The sequence below is a fragment of the Schistosoma haematobium genome, chromosome ZW, assembly GCF_000699445.3.
Source record: "Schistosoma haematobium chromosome ZW, whole genome shotgun sequence".
Classification (NCBI taxonomy): Eukaryota; Metazoa; Platyhelminthes; class Trematoda; order Strigeidida; family Schistosomatidae; genus Schistosoma; species Schistosoma haematobium.
In genome coordinates, this window is record NC_067195.1 from 13,107,407 (window position 1) to 13,130,419 (window position 23,013).

Consider the following 23,013-nt stretch of genomic DNA (forward strand, 5'->3'; position numbering starts at 1 on the left):
AATGATAATCGTGCTGTTTGAATATTTGTTTCAGAGTCTGAGACATTACCACTGAGCTATCTGGTCACGACGGATCTTCTGTAGGACTGAAATATGTTTATAGTTGATTAATCACCGAGTAGTGACCAACGTCATATATGTCAAGTTCTTAGTTCTAATCAGATTTTATCGCTCAAGTTGAAATGTGGTCACTAGTCATAAATAACTCTACATCACGTGCTCTATGTTCATGTGTAAGGTGGTTGGAGACAGTCGCCAGGAGATTCTGGACTTAGACTTCGTGTCATTTGGGACTTATCATCAAGATATACCTGTAATCCTGGAAGAACTGGTGCTCTGTGGCGGATTCGATCATATGTCTCCAAGCTTCATGGACAGAGACTTTACCACTGATCTCTTCGGGTCTCAACTTATCTCTTAAAGAACGGAGATTTTTTCGCAATATTGTATACATACTCTTAGACAATGCCGGTAATATAAAAATTCTCCTCATAGATAAAGTGCAGAACTATTTTCTTAATCCAATTTCACAGTTGAATGAAGTCTTTAGGAATAGTGGTTATTATTTTTCGCTAATAATTTATGTACTAACTGGTTGAAAGAAACTGTGTGATTTAATAAATGATAATAACCGAATTGTCTGATATATTATTTGGTCTTTCTTGGCTGGCAAACAGATAATATCTAGTGAACATAAATCTGTAGATAAAGAAAATGATCATGGTGTTGTTGGTTAATGTTGTTATTACCACCGACCGCAGATCTTCTTATTGTTCAATAAGCTCTCAATCGCTTCCAGTGTTGATAATAAAAAACCGATGTTATAAAAGAGATGATAAAGTATTAAATTAATTAGGAAAATATCGTATAGTTAATTGCTAGAACATATGCCTTGAACTATTTCACCTGTAAAGTAAACATGTATAATAATGAATATATAGCTCTAAAACAATTGTTTCCTTCGATAAATCAACACCATGTGAATCGTCAGTTATCCTATTAATAATAATATTATTATTGTTACTATTATTATCAATTACTTTACTGCCCAACATAAAATAATGTTAGTTTTATTAGTTAAATAATATTTGTTAAATAATTATTTGTCGCGATTGGTTTTCTAAACTGTTGGCTTTGATAACCATAGACTAGGGTATATTCTACTCTGTTTGTCCCACCGATCCACACTAATCAAATAGGAGGAAGGTTTCAAGAGTTTCATCATTTTAAACTCATTCAATTTTTGTTATAACTTGGTCCTAATGATTTTATAAGATTTCTAGTGAGATATTAGTTAAAACCACCCACAATGGCTGGAATCATTGTTTTTCATTGTCGTCTTTTACATTATAAATACTTTGTTAGTCCCTCTTCTGTTGATCCTCTAGTAGTGACTTGCACCGATAAACATGAAATTATTTGTGTTGTTCTGATATATTTAAATTTCTATATAAATGAATTATTGTCAATTGGCTTAGATTACATTATCATAATTCTGTCATTATATAGAAAATGAATGGCAGTTTGAATTTCAAGTTAAATTCTATCCATGTGATATCGACTCAATCAAAGAAGATATAACACGTTACTATCTTTGTCTGCAAGTACGGCAGGATATAGTTAGTGGACAGTAAGTAAAGTGATAATGTGTTTATTCGTTTGGTTATTATTATTATATGCGAATATTGTAGCTGGCACAGCTATGAATATCTAAGCTAATAGGGTATGGCGACTTGAACCGATGTACATATGTGCCAGTTCCCACATTGTGAATGACGGATTTAATCAATTTTCAATTATTGCATTTAACTGGACTAATCTTTTCCCGTTTTTGATTCACATTTTCTCACAAATAATAATTAAAGATTCCTCAAGAAATACGTGTTCAGTCATAAAATTAAAGATGCAAACTCATGTCTCTATTTAAATTTTTGGAATTGTAAATATTGTAGGTCATTTCCTTAATTTCAAAATACCTTAAATGAAGTTGTTACTGAAGTGTATAACTATTTATAAATCACTTTCTTTTGGCAGGAAATAGCTTGGATTAAAGTATGTTCCATGCGGGATTATGTTGGAGCACGCTGTTTAACCTATTCTTAACCAATCAGCACCAGCGATTAATTGAAGATTCTAGAATCTTCTCGTGTAAATTTATAAATGTACCAACGTTTTTCCTATTGCGCTTCAGTCCCATTCAACTTGTGTAACCTGGGATATAATTAATTACCCGTTCAAACCATGTTCTGATTTTGGGTACTTATTTAGTAAAGTATCTAAAAAATACTAAGCAATCAGGGTTGCTGGGTTGGATAATAAAAGATCTAACTCTCTCATTAGTCAATATTCGCTACATTTGTTATGTGGTTGATTATGTTATAGAGAAATGTGAGGTCCTAGCTTTAGCGTTATGGCTTATTGATATCTATACGCGGATTTTGGCATATTCACTTTTCACTTGGATCTTGAGTTTTAAAATTATTGACCCATATTGCCTTGATTGGTTTACATTTTCGTATAAATATTCATGTATATTAGAGTAAAGCCTGATAACGATCTAATTGAAAACAATTGTTGGCTTATATATGTTGTTCTAGTTTTAAAATTATCGTATACTTTTTTTTCTGCGGTTTTTTTGTTTGTCGAGCTGAATTATCTATGCCTAGTCTCTTTAACTTCCACTAATATCGTTATTACTTCTAATAAAACGGTATATGTCTTGATATTTCCATCTTGTTGTTCTGATATGTGTCAACTTAAATTAATATACATTTGTTCAAGTCTATAAATGACTTATGAACTGACTGACCATTTTCGTCTACTATGCAGTATGAATGAGAGTTATAAGTTCTTTTCAAAGGAAAATTTCGAACAGTTTGCACGACTCGACTCCACTCTATTTAATGAAGTTCGAACCAAGTTTGACTAAATTAGCGAATGTTCAAGTAAGTTGCTCAATGACTCAGTTAATCCATGGAATTATTAGATAGTGATGTACATATTGTTTGGTGTTTGACAAAAGTCAAATACACACAAAGTAAACTCATTTTTACTTGACCAGAATGAAACAAATTAATAGCTTTCTTTTAATCTTCTGAGGATTACTCAATGACTAGAGATTATTTGTGAAATCTTTACTCTTCCATATAAGTACAGATCGATATATGTTAGACCACTGTCGAAAACCTGAGAGCATTAGACAACTGTTTCGTCCTATTATGAGACCCAGCAGTGAGCATCCACGAATTCGCACCCGGTCTCACTCTTAATCGCTTAAACTCTAGAATATTGAGCTTAGATCGGTTCATGATTTGAATGTAATCCAACTATCTCCACAACTCTCAGACTGACATTCATCTTATCTCTTTAGCTTACATGTAGTGAAACGATACCTCATTAGGTTACTAAAACATTTGGATTCAGATGACGATGAGTAGCAGGTTGGAACCACTATTCACTCATTTCAATTTGAGCAACTGTATAGTATCAATAGTCTTAATTAAAATTCGTGATACAAATTGTTTAAGTGCATCAACATTTCTTGGTTAGCTATTTGCATTCAACTTGTTAATTATTAGAAAAGTTAACTAATTTACCAAGCGTATATTGGTATTCTCACCGTTGAGATCCTTTTTTTAAAGGATATATATACTAACCAGCTGCCTTTTAACCGAATGACCTTTGGGGTGGCTTAATCATTGAACTGTTGTGCCACTGCTCTATATTGACAATTATTTGTACACTACCAAAATATGTAAGTTATCATCATACTGGTCTTCATGCGAACTGGACATTCACCAGATATATCTATATAGCATAGATTGATCTTGTGCAACTCAGTTATAAGAACACTGATGCACTCTCCAGAAAGTGATATGCTGTTAGTGTCCTTTATAAAACTTTTTTTCGTCTACACATATTTTCATTTTCACTTTTCTGGAGGAAATATTTTGTTTCAAGTAAATTAAAGGCTTTTTCCATCGTTTTTATGAAATTCTTAGAAGCAAAACACCTTGCTCTCTTTTTCATGAAAAGACATTTTCAAAATTAGTTCAAAGTTCTTTCTTATTTTGTCGTTGGAATTAACACGTTTGCGTTCTTTGTTTGTTTACAAACAGACATTATTTCTGTTGTTAAAACTTATTTATGGTTATTTTCATTGAATAGAATGTTTATTGTGTACCAATATGTAGTGTCGTTTTTATATGAAGAATTATCACTCATATCTCATATATCGCTTTTGTCTGAGTAAACTTATTTTTTAATAGTTTTTGTGTCATATAGTGAGTCAGTCAGTCAGCTACAACGTAGGATCAGGCACATGTATGCATCTGTCCAGGTTGCCATACCTCATTAGCACAGCAAGATGAACACCGGATTCATAGGAGTGGTTAGGTCAAAGGTGGTAATATATAGGAGAAAGATTGCATATAAGGACACAGTACAGGAAGAAAGAATTAGTTCGTAGAAAGAAAGATATAAATTGATTTTAACCTCCTAGTTGAAAGAAAGGTAAAGAGTGTTTGCACCGACGCCATTGTGATCGATTCTGAGCCATGTCACCAAGAGTCTCCAACCATCGGTTACGATAGTCACGTGGACCCCAACCAAGTAGTCTGCATCTACCAACATGGCTCAGAATAGAGGTTAGTGTCTTCAACCACTGATGCCACGTTTTGGTTTGGCCACCCCTAATTCTCTTCCAACCATCTCTAACACCCGTTAGCATTGCACGACGTGGTAATCGGTGTTCGGGCATACGTAACACGTGGCCCAACCATCTCAGTCTATGAAGATCCACAACCTCATCAACTGATTTACCATCATTACCTAATACCCTGTGTCTAACCTCACTATTGCTTACCCGGTGATCCCAGCAGACGCCAGCAATATTTTTAAGGCATTTGTGGTCAAATATTAGTAGCTTACGGGTGTCTTCTACTCTTAAAGGCCATGTTTCGTTGCCGTAAATTAAAACAGAACGAACTGCCGCGCAGTATACTCGTCCTTTTATTGATAGACGGATATCTCGCCTTCGTCATAGGTGACATAAGTTGGCAAAAGCCAAGCGAGCTCTTCGAATCCGTGCTGAGATTTCGTCAGACACCAACCCATTAGGGCTGATCAGACTTCCAAGATAAGTGAAGTTGTCAACGCGTTTGACTACTTCACTCCCTATCCTTAGTTCAGGTGTTGACGCAGACCAGTCCTGAAGCAACAACTTGCATTTAGAGGGAGAGAAGCGCATTCCAAACATTCTGGCATTGTTGCTTAGTGCTACCAGAAGACTCTGCATTTTGTCAGCGTCTTCACCAAACAGGAATATATCACCTGCGTATTCTAAGTCGATAAGTGGACCTCCTGAAAGGAGATCAATACCGAGAATTCAGCCGACGAGAATGTTATTTTCATCAGTAGGTCTATGATGAAGTTAAACAAAAATGGAGAAAGTTGAGAGCCTTGACGGACACCACTTGAGCTTGCAAAAGCAGATGACAGTTCGCCATAAGCTCTGACTCGACTGGTAGTGTTCGAGTAAAGAGCCTTTACAAGGTTTATGTACTTCTGAGGTACGCCTTTCAATGACAGGGTATCACAGAAACTCTCAGTCTACAGAGTCAAATGCTGTTTTTAATTCAAGAAAAACCATCGTTGTCGGACGTCGATAAGCATGCTTGTGTTCTAAAACCTAACGAATGGTGAATATGTGGTCGATGCAGCCACGACCAGGTCTGAAGCCAGCTTGATTCTCTCGTGTTTGCAGTTCACGAGTCTTAGTTAGGCGTCTGATAATTATCGAGGCTAGTATTGTAGATACTATATTAGTTAAACTAATCCCTCTATGGTTGTCACAAGATGATTTTGACCCTTTCTTATTTGTTAGGACGATAAGTGATTGTGACCAGTTAGATGGGATAACGTCTAACTCCCAGATCTTAGCTAAAATATTAGTCAACCTAAGCGCTAAAATTGGACCACCATCCTTAAAGACTTCTGGAGCCAATTCATCTAGACCAGCTACCCTTCCTCGTTTCAGATTAACTATAGCCTTTTGAACTTCTGCTAGAGTTGGAGGACCTACTTCAATGTTCCATTCACACTGTCTGGGAATGGAGGGTAGTTGTAGAGTCGCTGAAGGCCAGCTGAACTGTTCCCTAAAATGTTCCGCCCATCGTTCTAAACGTCTGGACTGGGAGCAGATGAGAGTGTCGTCTTTTTCCGAAATAATCTCACTTACACTTGACTTATTAGTTCCATTTTCTTTTATTAGTCTGTAAAGCTGTCTTGTGTTCCCTATAGTCGCCGCCTTTTCCATCTCTGCTTTCGTTGCCCACCACTGCTCACGGTCGTTTCTTAGACTCTTGGTTAACCTAGATCTGATTTGTTGTCGCTCTTCATCATGTTCGGAACCTGATGGGACGAGTTTGCGAGAATCCATCAGTGTGATAGACTTTGAAGAAATCCACTGGTTCTTTGTAACTCTGTGGTTTAAGTCACTAATAGATTTCATTGCTGTTTCCACAGCTGTTTGTATAACTTTCCAGGCAACATCTGGGTCAGCCTCGTTTTCAGAACTACCTAAGTGTGACCTCAGTTGTTCCTGGAACCTATTTTTGGTTTTCTCGTTACTCAACTCAGTTCTAATTGGTCTTTTTAATGTGGCTTTTTTGCGTCCAGTGAGGCGCAAGCAGATGCGTGCCCGTATTAGGGCATGGTCGGAGTCCAAGCAGGTACTCCAGAATGAGCGACAATCTTCTACCGACCCTCTCCAACGATGACTGATGGCAATATGGTCTATTTGAGTCCATCGTTGGTTTGGTGTAGGGGATCGCCATGTTAGACGATGTCTCTCCTTATGCTTAAAATTTGTGTTTGCTAAGAATAGACGATTGTCTGAGCATAGTTGCAGCAGACGATCACCATTATCTGTTCGTTGTGCCGGCATACTAAAATACTCACCTAAATGCCTTTCTGTTTGGTTTAAACTACCATCCCTAACCAGTAATCGCAATCATCTTGTGTACTATAACAACTAGGCAGTTTGCATCTACCTACATGGCCCTGACGAACAGTCAATTGTTTCATGAACTAAAACCATATATTGCTTTACCCGTTCCTACCTTTTCTACAACCTACTCCAACAGCAATTAATAACAATTGTCGAGGTAAGCGTGACACATATAACTTGACACTGTATGACTTTGGTGTATCGTTGCTGAAGATAACTGGAGCAACCAAGATCCTTGGCCAAACAGTTAAGGTAATGCTCTATCACTTGATCAAAAACATTGTTATTATTTGCCTTCTCACAGAAGCCTGAATTTACAAATGTGTTGGTGTCTTAGACAATTTTTGCTGGTTTAGTTGTCTGTCATATCTCAATGACGAAACGTTTGATATCGGTTAGAATTTTGTTATAAACTTTAGACAGGAACATACGGGCTTATTGTTACTCGTGATTTTTGTATATGCATAGTTGTCATGGGATTTTTGCAGTTTGTTAAACGGTATATACGTACATATTTTCTCATCTACTGTCGTTGGTGTTTGAATAAATGAACAAATCTTATAAAATCACTGGAACGTTGCTAGCTGAGGAATTTAAGGTGAGTTCCGTCCTATTTGCAGCTCATCAGCCAGATGTACATAAGTCTCCCAGTCCAGTACTTTTCTTTTCGGATACTGATTATTTTAAGAATGATAGAAAACGGTGCAATAAACGGACATTTTTGCAGACGAAGGGCAATGAAAATTTTTATAATTAAAATAACATTACGACAACAAATACGGCTTTAAGTTAACTTAAATAATCAATCCGTTTTCGTTATACATAAATTAACTTTAATTTTTTAGATAAACAGCTTATCAATCTTATCTGTCATTTATTATTTTTTATTTCTCTGTATGCTTCTACATTAGTTCTTAACATCCTTTTCGTTTTCGGTATAAGATTTATGTCGGAGATTGTTAAGTTTCCATCACTTACATCACGGGATAATCCTAGTCAAATGACCATTAAAGACTAGGAAGCATCGGACAGATGTTTCGTCCTAACACGAGACTCAGCGGTGCGCACTCATGGACAAATCGGAGATCGATCTCTAAATGCCGTCCGAGTGGTCCACAGGTTAAGCGCATGCTGCGAAACCTAAGGTCCTGTACCCGATCTGCTGTTGGGCGTGCATGTGAATCGCTGGAGAGTTTCTATTTATCTGTATAATTTCATTTTCACTTCAGTATTTTCAAACCAACAGAGTAAAATGTTTATTCAGAAAAATCTCACTTTGATTTGTTATATATTTGCTTATTGGATTGTCTACTCATGTTTACTGTTATCAATTTATATTATCTTGAACTTTTTGTCGATAGCTCAGTCATGAAAGCGTTCGACCCACTACGTCCCAAGTTTGAACACTTTTCCCCGAACTTCGTTACCGGAAACCGGGTAGTTTTATCGCCACCCACAATTAGAGTATGTGACCCATAATTAAGTACTCGACTAAGGAGTTCATTCAATTTAATTGTTAGTTAGTCCAATATTCTTTTTTTCGAAGAGCATTATATTTTCCATAAATTCCCAAAAAATCGTTTAGTAGTTTGTCTGACAAGGTTCTCTCTGTGATATCCTCAAAATAATGAGTTTATTCTGTTAAGAAAATGTTTTCCGAACTATATATATTTAAATGTGTGTACCAGTAATAGAAACTTGTTTACACTTTCGTCTTATTTAGGCTTCCATGTTCATTTGTAACTTATTGCATTCTTGGGTCGTATATAGTTCAATCAGAAGCTGGCGACCATGATCCGACTCAACATATTGGCATAAAATATATACAAGACCATCCATTTGCTCCTCATATGCTTCAAACACCTGAAATGTTAGGAAGAATTGTTGAACTACACAAACTTCATCGGTAAGTTATATATACTTTTTTTGGTATGAGATTTCGTGTGGGATGTACACTACGAGCAACAAAAACACATCTTTGCTAAAATTACATCAGATATTTGTCTGAATATTATTTCTTGTTTGCTTCACCGCCTTATCATTTTTGCGACATTCATTAAATGCTAACATTATATAGCTGTCATCATTTAAAACCAGCTTAGTGTTAGAATTCTGGTTCCTTGTATATATTCAGCCTACCTGCTCATGGACGTTAGTTAAACAAAGGGTTATTTTTTTAAGACCGAAAATACAATAAATGCTTCATAAAACTCGAATACTCCGTACAATTTAATTAACATTAAGATATTTTCAGTCAATAAGAAATGATGTAATATTTTTTTATTGATATATTTTGTTAGCATGATTTCTCTCTCCCTGTTACTCTTTTACCATAACGTCACCACGTTCTATTCACATTAAAGGGCGTCATATTATTTATATGATACTTAGTTAACACTACGTCCTAATAAACTCAGTCAGTCAGTAACAACGTAAAACTTCGTGCGTACGTACGTACCTCATTTCAAGTTGCCATACCATACAATACAATTAATTTTGTCAAACCCTTTTATTAACTTATTTAAGACAGCGTTATCCGAACAGTAACAATTTGTCTATTTCTTTGTATTATTATGATCACTATCATGTCTGTACACACGTGTGTTATGATCACATGTGACTGCCTGCGCAAATATTCCTCACACTAACTTAAATGTTACTCACTTAAATGTCGCTCGATGAATTATTCGCTCTCCCATACATATATGTGCTTGAATCTTTCTAATTGCTTTTGCCTTGCTTTGCATCGTCTCGATTCGATTTGACTCTAAATCCACCTCTGTATCCGTTTGCTCACTCTCATTAACCTCTCTGCTCAGATACTCTTGATATGCTTGTAACTTTGTTATCTGTGCTATCCAATAAAATGTAGTCGCCGCATCGTATTGCCTTCTGAATTCGTACACCGTCGGAATTAATCTGATAACGGTTATCAGAGTGATTAGTAATCGAAGCCAAGCCACTACAACAGGTATTTTAGATGTTAGATTAATTAGAAGTTTCCTGTAATCTTTTTTAAATGTATGCTGCAAGATCGTATATTTTTGTGTAATTCTTCAATTTCTAGACAGATTTATTCGTAGTCGAATTGTTTAATCTTTTTTATGTCAACTATCGCCAATCGTTACTTCTACGTTGTGGACGCAAACTCATAGACAGTAAACCAATTTATTATTTTTGCAAAATCATACGGTAGCTTTGTAAAATATGTAAATCATACACTAAATACGTCATTTACATATCTTGCTTTACTTATCTTTTGCATACTTCATAATTTTTCCGATACTGTTGTTATTCCAATTTCTCTTCGTTCTCCTTCCTCTTTTTATTTCGCTTTACTGATGGTAAATATTCTAATTCACGCTACATACTACTTATATCTGTACGCATATGTTATGTAAGTCATATGCAAACTCAAATTACACTTCTTAAACTCCTTATCCACCATAAAATAATACTGTTTACTTTTCATGTCATTCTTTCTTTTTTTTTCTCTCTATCTAGTGGTAAAACACCTGAGGAGGCTGATCGTTTATTTTTAAATAATGCTCGTAAATTGGCCTTGTATGGTGTTGATTTGCATAAAGTTAAGGTGAGTTACTTTGATTGTGTATACGTGTGTGTTCTGTTTCACTTCATCCAACCATCCATGTTGACTTGTTTTTCTCCTGAATATATGTAACACGTTTTATTTAAATCATAAACTGATCTCATTTAGATCATCATCGGAACAGCTGTTTACTCTTAGCACTGTGACTTCTCTTTAGTGTTGATCCAAGAACGCGCAACTGGGAATTGGACGCTACATTATGTCTTACTCTTAACCTCTAGACCACCTACCTGGCATCCCAAGGTGTATACACCCAACTTCAGTGAATTCACGATGTTGCGCGGCCATCTCAGATTGTCTTCGAGGATTACTTACTTCATAGCTGATGCGGTGGACATTGTGTTAGTTTGCGTGTAAAGCTTACTTAAAAGATATTTTTAATAGGCCTAATTCAATATGATAGAGTCAGTTAATGTATATTTAATAAAAGTAATTTTCTACTCATCTCATATCCACTGGTGTTGGAACCGTTTCAACGAACTTCAGACACATACTAGCATAGTAAGATAAAATTGTCACGAGAAATGCTAGATTAGTGGTAGAATCGATTAGGCATAATATTTGAAAAGAATGAATTAGATTTGTTCATGTAGTGTTATTACTTGTGACCTGTATGCCCTGTTAATGTATAACGTAACGATACCGCCAATTAGAGAGCAGTGAATTATCTATCGGACCAATGACGCGTAAACCCGTATGAGCAGTCTAGAGTATTTATCGGTCCTTCTTCCTGCCTAGCCCAGTCAGTTAAGTCGAGAACACCAATCTCAGCCTCTGAAATACAAATAATTTATTTCAAGCATACGGGGTTTATATACCAACCAGACAGACCACATCGTACCATAAAATAGGAAACAACATTTGTACAAGTTTTGGTCAAATGTGGCTGTGAATGTGGGGGGTAGTAATTAATAGACAGGGCATAATTCAAGAATGGTAAATCGTATAATAATAGTTCATAGTTCAAAATAAAGCTCATAATAAAAGGGACATGAATATGTATAGTTTAGTTATTTAACAATTATACGATAAAAATATACACATAGTATTGGTCTATAAATGGATCTCAAAAGTTACCATTCATTATGCTTAACTGGATCTAACAAGTAGATAGTTTTTGAAACTCAAGATCTAAGGGAAAACAAGGAGTGAATTTATCTACTACTAATTGTTACCGATTTCTAGTCCTGTCGCTTGATATCTTCACAATTCGTTACAATAACTCAACCATGTAGCACATCCCCACTAACACAATGTAATTCAAATAACATGTAGTGACTTCGTAAACTAATACCACATCAAAGTTTAGTCGCTTTTAGCTTTCTTCCAACATACACCTACACTACCAAACATCAAGGCAGTCAGTTGTTTTGCACTAATATAATTCAAACAAAATTACTACCAAAACTACGGTCTTCATTATTCGACTATCAAGGAATAGTTGACAAATGTTTGAATCTTATCGTAAGAAATTTCAGTTATGCTTATGTGTTGTTTTTCTAAGGGTGTATATTTACGACTTTTGAAAACCCTTCGCACAATTTTGTCGGTTACTAATCTCTAATGTGCAAATTTTTGTCGGCCCAACAAAACTCAATTTCCTGAACACAACAACCAATAAAATTATACTTCTGTCTATCTTATCTGACAGAATCTCTGAAACCACTACCGAAATTTACTTATTAACTCAACTAAATTTTTGGTGGTAGTGTAGCTGTTTAACTAATCAAAATCTATATAGGAGGCTTTTAGCTATAATTTTTCTGGCAGAGCGAGTTCATTTCATTCGACTACTCAAATCGAAGTAATCAAAGCAGAGCTCGGACTCGCAAATGAATGAAAAATTAGTGTTTATATACCACCACCTTTTTTAAGCTATGCAAATGCATTCAAGAAGTCGCAGTCATACACAGTTACGGTACATTGAAATTGTCAAGAGTATCTATACTGTAACAATATTCGTGTCTTCGTGACGTTCATGTTAATTCTAGCCTCGTGTTTTGTAGAATTAGTTGTGAAGCCTGACCATTACAGCCACGTGACATGAAAACTAGACTCCTACCACACCATTCACTCAATTCTTTAGATATTAGTTTTATTGCTTCATCCAATTGTTTAAGTACTAAATGGTTCCTCTGTCCCATATTGTCTTGCTATCTCCACCTACATCTTTCTGTGCATTCATAATCAACCTCCGTCTTCACTGCCTATTATTCCTCGTACATCGACTTCAAACTCTAAACTTCTTTTTTCGGCTTCCCCCCTCAAGTGTCACCATAGTCAACGATTCTAGTGCTCAAAACACTGTCCCAGGTCTACTGAAACCTCGCTCCACACTACACATTGGAGCCTTCAATGTACGCACCCTATGTCAAATCGGTCAGCAGGCTTCCTTGGCTAGAATCCTAGAATCTCGTACCATTGATGTATGCTGTGTCTCCGAAACACGCATACAGGATCCCAGTGTGGTCATTCACTTGACCTCACCTCGACAACACGGAGAGCCAACGAGATACACCCTCCGTGTATCTGGTGACCCGATGGCCAGCTCTCGTAGACTGACAGGAGTAGGGATAGCACTAAGCATGAGGGCGGAACAAGCACTGTTAGAGTGGATCCCCGTCAACAGTCGTCTATGTGCTGTTCGGCTAAACGGCTCCGTAAGAACTCGGAAGGATAGGGACACACGTCGTTGCCTTTTTGTCGTTTCTGCCTACGCTCCCACCGACTGCAGCCCAGATGAAATGAAAGATGGATTTTACAGAAAGCTATCTGAACTTCTTCAGAAAGCTAAACGTTCAGACATAGTACTTGTAGCAGGTGACTTTAATGCCCAGATAGGTAGTTTAAACTAAACAGAAAGGCATTTAGGTGAGTATTTTAGTATGCCGGCACAACGAACAGATAATGGTGATCGTCTGCTGCAACTATGCTCAGACAATCGTCTATTCTTAGCAAACACAAATTTTAAGCATAAGGAGAGACATCGTCTAACATGGCGATCCCCTACACCAAACCAACGATGGACTCAAATAGACCATATTGCCATCAGTCATCGTTGGAGAGGGTCGGTAGAAGATTGTCGCTCATTCTGGAGTACCTGCTTGGACTCCGACCATGCCCTAATACGGGCACGCATCTGCTTGCGCCTCACTGGACGCAAAAAGCCACATTAAAAGACCAATTAGAACTGAGTTGAGTAACGAGAAAACCAAAAATAGGTTCCAGGAACAACTGAGGTCACACTTAGGTAGTTCTGAAAACGAGGCTGACCCAGATGTTGCCTGGAAAGTTATACAAACAGCTGTGGAAACAGCAATGAAATCTATTAGTGACTTAAACCACAGAGTTACAAAGAACCAGTGGATTTCTTCAAAGTCTATCACACTGATGGATTCTCGCAAACTCGTCCCATCAGGTTCCGAACATGATGAAGAGCGACAACAAATCAGATCTAGGTTAACCAAGAGTCTAAGAAACGACCGTGAGCAGTGGTGGGCAACGAAAGCAGAGATGGAAAAGGCGGCGACTATAGGGAACACAAGACAGCTTTACAGACTAATAAAAGAAAATGGAACTAATAAGTCAAGTGTAAGTGAGATTATTTCGGAAAAAGACGACACTCTCATCTGCTCCCAGTCCAGACGTTTAGAACGATGGGCGGAACATTTTAGGGAACAGTTCAGCTGGCCTTCAGCGACTCTACAACTACCCTCCATTCCCAGACAGTGTGAATGGAACATTGAAGTAGGTCCTCCAACTCTAGCAGAAGTTCAAAAGGCTATAGTTAATCTGAAACGAGGAAGGGTAGCTGGTCTAGATGAATTGGCTCCAGAAGTCTTTAAGGATGGTGGTCCAATTTTAGCGCTTAGGTTGACTAATATTTTAGCTAAGATCTGGGAGTTAGACGTTATCCCATCTAACTGGTCACAATCACTTATCGTCCTAACAAATAAGAAAGGGTCAAAATCATCTTGTGACAACCATAGAGGGATTAGTTTAACTAATATAGTATCTACAATACTAGCCTCGATAATTATCAGACGCCTAACTAAGACTCGTGAACTGCAAACACGAGAGAATCAAGCTGGCTTCAGACCTGGTCGTGGCTGCATCGACCACATATTCACCATTCGTTAGGTTTTAGAACACAAGCATGCTTATCGACGTCCGACAACGATGGTTTTTCTTGAATTAAAAACAGCATTTGACTCTGTAGACTGAGAGTTTCTGTGATACCCTGTCATTGAAAGGCGTACCTCAGAAGTACATAAACCTTGTAAAGGCTCTTTACTCGAACACTACCAGTCGAGTCAGAGCTTATGGCGAACTGTCATCTGCTTTTGCAAGCTCAAGTGGTGTCCGTCAAGGCTCTCAACTTTCTCCATTTTTGTTTAACTTCATCATAGACCTACTGATGAAAATAACATTCTCGTCGGCTGAATTCTCGGGTATTGATCTCCTTTCAGGAGGTCCACTTATCGACTTAGAATACGCAGGTGATATATTCCTGTTTGGTGAAGACGCTGACAAAATGCAGAGTCTTCTGGTAGCACTAAGCAACAATGCCAGAATGTTTGGAATGCGCTTCTCTCCCTCTAAATGCAAGTTGTTGCTTCAGGACTGGTCTGCGTCAACACCTGAACTAAGGATAGGGAGTGAAGTAGTCAAACGCGTTGACAACTTCACTTATCTTGAAAGTCTGATCAGCCCTAATGGGTTGGTGTCTGACGAAATCTCAGCACGGATTCGAAGAGCTCGCTTGGCTTTTGCCAACTTATGTCACCTATGACGAAGGCGAGATATCCGTCTATCAATAAAAGGACGAGTATACTGCGCGGCAGTTCGTTCTGTTTTAATTTACGGCAACGAAACATGGCCTTTAAGAGTAGAAGACACCCGTAAGCTACTAATATTTGACCACAAATGCCTTAAAAATATTGCTGGCGTCTGCTGGGATCACCGGGTAAGCAATAGTGAGGTTAGACGCAGGGTATTAGGTAATGATGGTAAATCAGTTGATGAGGTTGTGGATCTTCATAGACTGAGATGGTTGGGCCACGTGTTACGTATGCCCGAACACCGATTACCACGTCGTGCAATGCTAACGGGTGTTAGAGATGGTTGGAAGAGAATTAGGGGTGGCCAAACCAAAACGTGGCATCAGTGGTTGAAGACACTAACCTCTATTCTGAGCCATGTTGGTAGATGCAGACTACTTGGTTGGGGTCCACGTGACTATCGTAACCGATGGTTGGAGACTCTTGGTGACATGGCTCAGAATCGATCACAATGGCGTCGGTGCATACACTCTCTATCTTGCCTTAAACTAAGAGATTAAAATTGCGTCATGTCTTTCTTCCTGTACTATATCCTTATTGTAATCTTGCTTTTATATATTACCACCTCTGAATTAACTACTTTTATGAATCCGGTGTCCATCTTGTTGTGTTAATGAGGTATGGCTACTTGGACCGATGCACATATGTGCCTGATCCTACGTTGTAGCTGACTGACTGACTGGCTTAAATCTATCTGTCATTAATATATGGGGAAGAATGAAACTCCATTATCTGTTAACAAATAGTGATTTACTTTTTATTGAATAATATAAATTTATTGAAATATAATTTATCATGAGTCATTACTTCTTTTAATGCATTATATAAGTAAATACCGAAATTGGTTTATAGTATTTGGCCGATAGTCAGTCATGGTATCAGATCCTCAACTGAGCGATAAACAGACAGATAAATGTTTTGTAAAGTCCAAGAAGTCCAACTATCTAAAATTAAATTAATGTTCTACATTCTTTGGTTTATTCATTTATCTATATCTTGAATTCCATTAGATTTTAAATTACCAGACTTCACTTATCTAATTGCCTCATAGATACATACGCAAATTGACTTTGTACGTGTTTATGTTCGCGTCTACATGTCTGTGTATCTACTATTGTCAAAATTAGATTGGTTGTTTGCTATTAATGTTGTCTTATTATCTATCGTTGATTCACAAATTTTACTAATCAGTTTTTTTATTTACTTAAGTAGCTGGCCTTATTCGTAGGATTTTTAAACATTCAATAAGTGATGTTAACGTGTTACACATTTATTTGGTTTATCCATTTGAACTTACTGTTTAGGTCGTGTTTAACTCTTCCATATATTACATTAATATTAGTTTAATATATCAAATATATGAATATGTAAAACAAATATAATTACTAGCTGAGTATTAGTATTATTTGGGGGGGGCAGGTAGGTAGTAGCCCACATAAATTTAGCAGAACTGCTAGTCGACTCGTAGATAATCAATCAACCTAAATGAAACCAGCTAAGACATATCAATTATTGATAGTTTGTAGAATTAATTATTTTAAACGCCAAATAATCAAATCAATGGTTAACTCACGAAAGAATAGGATACGTGCCTGTGAATTTGTTGTGCATTCAACCCTCAGTGTTCTATTCATTTATTGAGTTGATACTAAATATTAGAGCATCATTTTCCCTGAATGTTTCATTTCAAGCCCCAACTTTCACTTTTTTCATTCAGCGAATTGAGATGTGCTACGATCAGGTGTTGACAGAAGACATGTAGATAGCGTTAGATGGTAAAATGAAATCCACGATGCAGCACTGACACAATATATGAGCGGGAAGATGTTAAATATCACACTTTTACTGAACATTGAAAGAAGATAGTTATCCTCAACATTTCCGAACCGTAAATTAGAATTACACTTCATTTAATTTTGGCCTGCCCAGTTGGATGATGTCAATGGTGCTTTTGCAAATAAAAAAATTCGTTCAAAGCGAACAACATAAATTCATAACAGCTTATACTAATTACGGTACCTCGAATTGATCGGTGCATTTGGAGTATGAAATTTAAATTATTACTGGAAGTCCTTTGCTTTAAATTCCATAATGATTGAAACACATTATTTTCAACTTTATTGATGTGTTTTCACCACAATGCACACTTTTGAATTCATTGAGTGTCCAAGTAATTCGGTTCGAGTTTCATTTGCCTTATTGTAACTACTACCTCGATTTAGTCGTTAGGATAACCCATAATAAACAAACCCTTTCGAGCTCTATTGGATGGAACATTCGATCCTTTAGATTTTACCATTCTAGCCAAGTTGTTTGGAGAACGACATCAAACTCGTACTCCAAGAATGATGTTTGTGCAAGAGTCTTGTGATAGTAAGTTGCTTCGTTCAAACAGCTAGAATCTACAGGAGGACGACGTTAGTAATAGTCATCGTAGGCATATTTGTAGATAAGGATAAACACTCCGTTTGAATGTTCAGTTATTATTTCTTCGGCAGATCCAGAAAACTCGAAAAACCCAACAGATACTTTGAAAACGCTAAGAAGCATCATATCCAATTAGCATTCAGTATAAATTTTTCCATAAACATCTAGAAAGTGAAAAGTCACATGTCGAGTTTCTGGTTGGATGATTACCTTTACTGCCACTATGTTTAGTAGCGTTCCAGAGTTTTCCGAAAACCATTGGCCATCTAAAATACTATAAAGACCCTAGATTTTCTGCACATAAACGAACCTTTGGAGGAAAGCGTTTCTTCCATATTTAGAGCCTTTTCTCTCACGTTGAGTTGCTGTGTAGATCTAGCCCGGAGGTTACTAGAAGAACTTAGGAACCGAATCTAGCGTTCAATTAGAAGACTTATCATTATTCTCCTGCCAAAAGATTATCAACTTAAATTACACTGCTGACATGGTTCTATTCTGTGCAAACTAACAAAATTCGTAGTAATAACAAAAGAATATATATGTGATGAATTTCTCTCTTACTACGTGTAACATCTTACATCAATGTTGAGTTTGGTGCCTAATAATAAAATAAATATTCAAGCCTGGAGGTCTCACCAAATCAGTCGGTGTGTCTGACAAAATCTCAGCGTAATACAAGAACTTCATGTTGTCTTCACCAACATGAAATACAAATGGTACCAGTCAAATATCCATCTATAACTGAAGAGGTGATAGTCTTCTACTCATCAGTTTACCCTACTGTTATCTTTTTTTGTGAAATTTAGTCTAGTAAATGTTAGTGACATGCACTTCACAAGATAAATTCATAAATAGTAATAAACACATATCAAATCGATTAGTGCGTTTATCACATATTCCACAGATGGTTAATGTTCTCTTTCTATGCGAGTTCATAAAATTTCGCGTCGTTTGTTACACGTACATTGAATTTTTACACTATAAACCACTAAGTTGTGAAATTCTAAAGTCTCATCTCTTGTATCGCTTACTTGGTTTTTGGTTTTACACATGCATAAGAAAATTATGAATACACACAAGTAATTTACTCTTTGTGATTGTCTAACGGACATATTTTTTCAACTTGCATTTATTTCCATCATGTTTTACAGTAATTAGAATATAATAAATGAAATAGATCTATGTTGTGAATGTGTACAGATTTCTATTGAGGATGGTGGTGTTGATCCACAAAATAAATGTAATTGTGAACTTCACGCGTGCATATTGGATCTTTTTTCAACTATATTGTTGTTAGATTGTTAGTTTGTTTTTATGCTTTCACTAGAAAATCTTCGTCTGGTCGTGTGTTTAATGCAACTAAAATGTTCGATATCTTTTCCCTATCAAATACACTTGATTTTTTCATGAAAAATGAAAGTAACCGACAGAATTGCTATTTCGTCACTCGTCTCTTTATCCCGATTGAATTGAGCGCAGTTTGTTTCTTCGTGTTAAAAGAAATAAACCCAGCTTAGTAGCCAAAAGATCGTCTTGAGTTCACTAACTCAGTGTACACTAAACATATGTGACATTAATGCTTTTACTAGTATTTAAAATTATCTTATTGACATCGGTCATTAACAACAGAAGATTGAAAATATCATCTTAGTACCCTGTTCAATTTACCACTTGATTCCACAATATTTAATATCAGTGGAAGTGAAAGCGCAGAACTGATTTATATATAGTTGAGGTTTTATTTAATTTTATGCCACACAGATTCAACTTTTGACTAAGACTAATCAGGTTATGGTGTAAATTTCATAAGGTGAATAAATTTTTTAGTTTGCAATTACTAATATGTATATTTATAGTGTTCCCTCAAAACTCTAACTTACTTGGTTCTACTTCAGTGTTGTTTTCTCTCTATTTATCTCACCCATCATTTAGAATAAATTATACAGTATTAAGTATTATAATATTTTCAGAGTTTCTTCATCCAATGTTCTTTTTTCGTTGTTTTTTTACAGACGTCTCAAGGTCAAGATATTACTCTAGGTGTTTATTATGGAGGTATCCTGCTATACCGTAATCGTATTCGTTTAATGAGAATTAGTTGGCCGCGTATTATAAGTCTATCACATCGTGGACGTAATTTTATTATTGCACGAAGACCTGGTGATGATTCATTAGATCGTAATATGACTTTTAAATGTATTAGTCCTACACTGGCTAAACGATTATATAATGTTTGTGTGGATCATCATAATTTTTTCAGGTTAACCATTTTTTTCGTTGCTTAATGATAATTCTTTTGCATACAGTATATATATATATATATATATATATATATATATATATATATATATATATATATATATATATATATATATATATATATATATATATATATTCATTATTATTTTTTCCACTTCAACTTCCAAAATACCGCAGTGTTGATACGTTGGACTTTCTGAAAAATCGTTGTTGTTTCCTTCGTTTTGTTTTATTGTTTATCATAGAATCTAACACTATTTCTATCGACTTCTGTAGTACACTCGTCTAGACAAATATATCTCTTGAATAAGCTGATTTCATTGGACAAGAAAATTATCCATAAATGTCAATGAGCATTCACAGTAATTGGTTGTAATTCCTGTCAACTGAGTCATTGATTTGAACAGTTTAGAGGTTTCTTATCGTTCCTACTCTTGTTTATCTTAATTTCATACCTATGGATTCGGATTTTTAGTCAGTTAGTTTAAAGAAAATTTTATCAGCATAACTATAATACTGCATGTTGTAAAAACTTTGACCTTTAAATTGTTTTTAAAATAAATATCTTTTATCGCAAAATACATTTGATGATATATAAGCCAACGGAAATGAAACACTGATATTTAAGACATAGATTAAAAGTAAAATTCATGTTTATTCAAACACACAGATTCGCTCCAACTCATGGGACTAAAAAATGGCCTTGAAACTATTGCAAGGGCTTTGGTCTGGGCACCCGGGTAGCATCACACCCCATACACAAATCAAGTGACTTGTGTGGCGCATATGTATTTGATGACCTTTTGTTCCAATATTTATGTGTTCAAATATATAAATAGGTTACAGAGGCTGACAAACAGCCGAAGTAAATAATACAAAAGAAAATCAGTAACTTCTGTAGTAGTTTTGTACAATCAGAATGCAAATGCCTATAGATCTTATTATATCCATTTTATTCTTAAGAAAGCTAATCAACCTATTCAAAGAGGTAAATTCCCACTTAGGTGATTCATGGAAAAAAAGAAACATAAAAATTACAGCTAGTAGGATATGAGCAATCACGAATATGATAGAAGGGATTATAAAATTCAACTATTTCTTCTAACATTTTCGTTGGAGATTTACGTTATCTGGAAAACTGACAGCCACTAGACAATCGTTAAATTCTAAATTGGGATTCATCACAACTGTGCACCCCATGACTCAGAATGTATTCAATTATTAATCACTAGATCAAAGGTTCTAACCTCACACCACTTACTTTGGTTCAAGAAACCGAGTAGTATCACAAACCGTCACACATAAATTGGGATTCATAATCAAGTACACGAATCTGTACTCAGTAATTAAGTTGCATCAGTTTTCGGCTTTCTACTTCAATCAAGTCATGATACATAGCGTGATTTTCATTCCTTTGTAACCGATATGTTATTTTCGACCTAATTGACTCTAGAGGGTGGTGGGCTATGATATTGTACCAGATCTTGACAAAGTCCATCTCAAATCTTGTCACTAATAAACCCAAAGTTACGTTTATCATTATTAAATGTTGTGTAGTGGTTTTGTGGAGACTTTCACATTGACGATATATTTTTATCATAAGCTAATCTAATGTCATTTGAATAACAATTGAAAAGTAAGAACCATTAGGTCAACTATTTTGTAACAAGTTTTGTCTGTATATATATTGTTCTTCAGGAAAAAACAATATTGAATGATCCGTTATACGCAACGTAGAATCTGGCACATGTTTACATTGATTCTATTTGCCATACCCTAATTGCACATCGAGATGAAATTGCCTAGAGTAGTGGAGAAAGTGATGACAGCATTAATAGTCATAGAGAAAAGTTAGACATCGAAGTTATGATTCGAGAAGAAAGTATAGTTTATCTCAGTGAAAAGAAACTTTATACGGGATGACAAGGAATGAATGCATTTGCGCCAATGGGAACAATTCGGAGCCTTATCACCCAAGGTCTCTAACACTAGTCGTGGAATGTCATTAATAAGCTGTTTCACTTGATTGTTGACTGTCTTGCTCTGGTCGTCAATTAATTTGTAGTGCTAATCTAATTACACTGTCAGCCAATCGAAATATAGTTTATATGTTCACAATGTTTTCAGACATTTTATCTATTCCATTGTAAGCTAGACACTGTACACTGGTCAACCCATTTAGCTTTATGAAGAAGAAGAAACACTAATCCGAGATTATATTTAAAATTTATCATGCCGCATTTCAAATTTCTTCCTGTTTTTCATTTGGGAAAATATGTTTATTCAATTACTTATAAATACGGAAAATGACTTTGTATAGGTTTTCTACGTAAACCAGGTTAAAGCCATTGATTTTTCCACAAATATATATTCATCTGTTTCTCGACAATTCGGAATCTTTTTATTTGATTTAAGGATAAGAAAAGCCACTGGTACATCGCAGTATTGTTTTCTCTCAAGTTTTCATGAATTGTTGTATCCTATTCTTCGACCTAACCCTGCTTTTTGTTATTATGATTGTTATTACGATTATTTTGATTTACGTATGTTTACATAGACTTCGTGGGTCGTCTAGACCGAAAAAACCGAGTTTATTCCCTTCGTTTGCTACTCGCAAATATCATTATCCTGGCACAACTGTAAATTCATCGTCGATTGACGCTACTGTCGGTGTCGGTGGACATAATCAAACATCTCGACCTTTATCTAAATTTCGTCCAATGCCTGCCCATCCTTCAGAGACTGGTAAGAGTAATAGATAAGTTTCATTTGTTTTTATATGTTATTCCATTGTGCTCAACATTAACTCATCTTGTATCGGTTTGTGCACTCTGTTTTAAGTCGTGATATGATGGTTAAACATAATA

The 23,013-nt window shown here is 35.9% G+C and overlaps 1 protein-coding gene across 2 annotated transcripts in view; it reads left to right on the top strand.

Annotated features, from left to right (window-relative positions):
* The window catches only part of FRM-1_2 (DEAD (Asp-Glu-Ala-Asp) box helicase 1), a 76,853-nt gene that overhangs the window by 5,764 nt on the left and 48,076 nt on the right, over positions 1-23,013 (top strand). The window contains exons 4-8 of one of the 2 annotated variants that reach the window (XM_051210444.1): positions 1,510-1,630; positions 8,733-8,915; positions 10,514-10,601; positions 19,900-20,147; positions 22,704-22,891. In XM_051210444.1, coding sequence (XP_051070436.1) covers positions 1,510-1,630; positions 8,733-8,915; positions 10,514-10,601; positions 19,900-20,147; positions 22,704-22,891 — 828 coding nt within the window. Of the gene's footprint in view, positions 1-1,509; positions 1,631-8,732; positions 8,916-10,513; positions 10,602-16,883; positions 17,504-19,899; positions 20,148-22,703; positions 22,892-23,013 lie in introns of those variants that run through there. The other variant, XM_051210443.1, reaches the window with a different exon arrangement.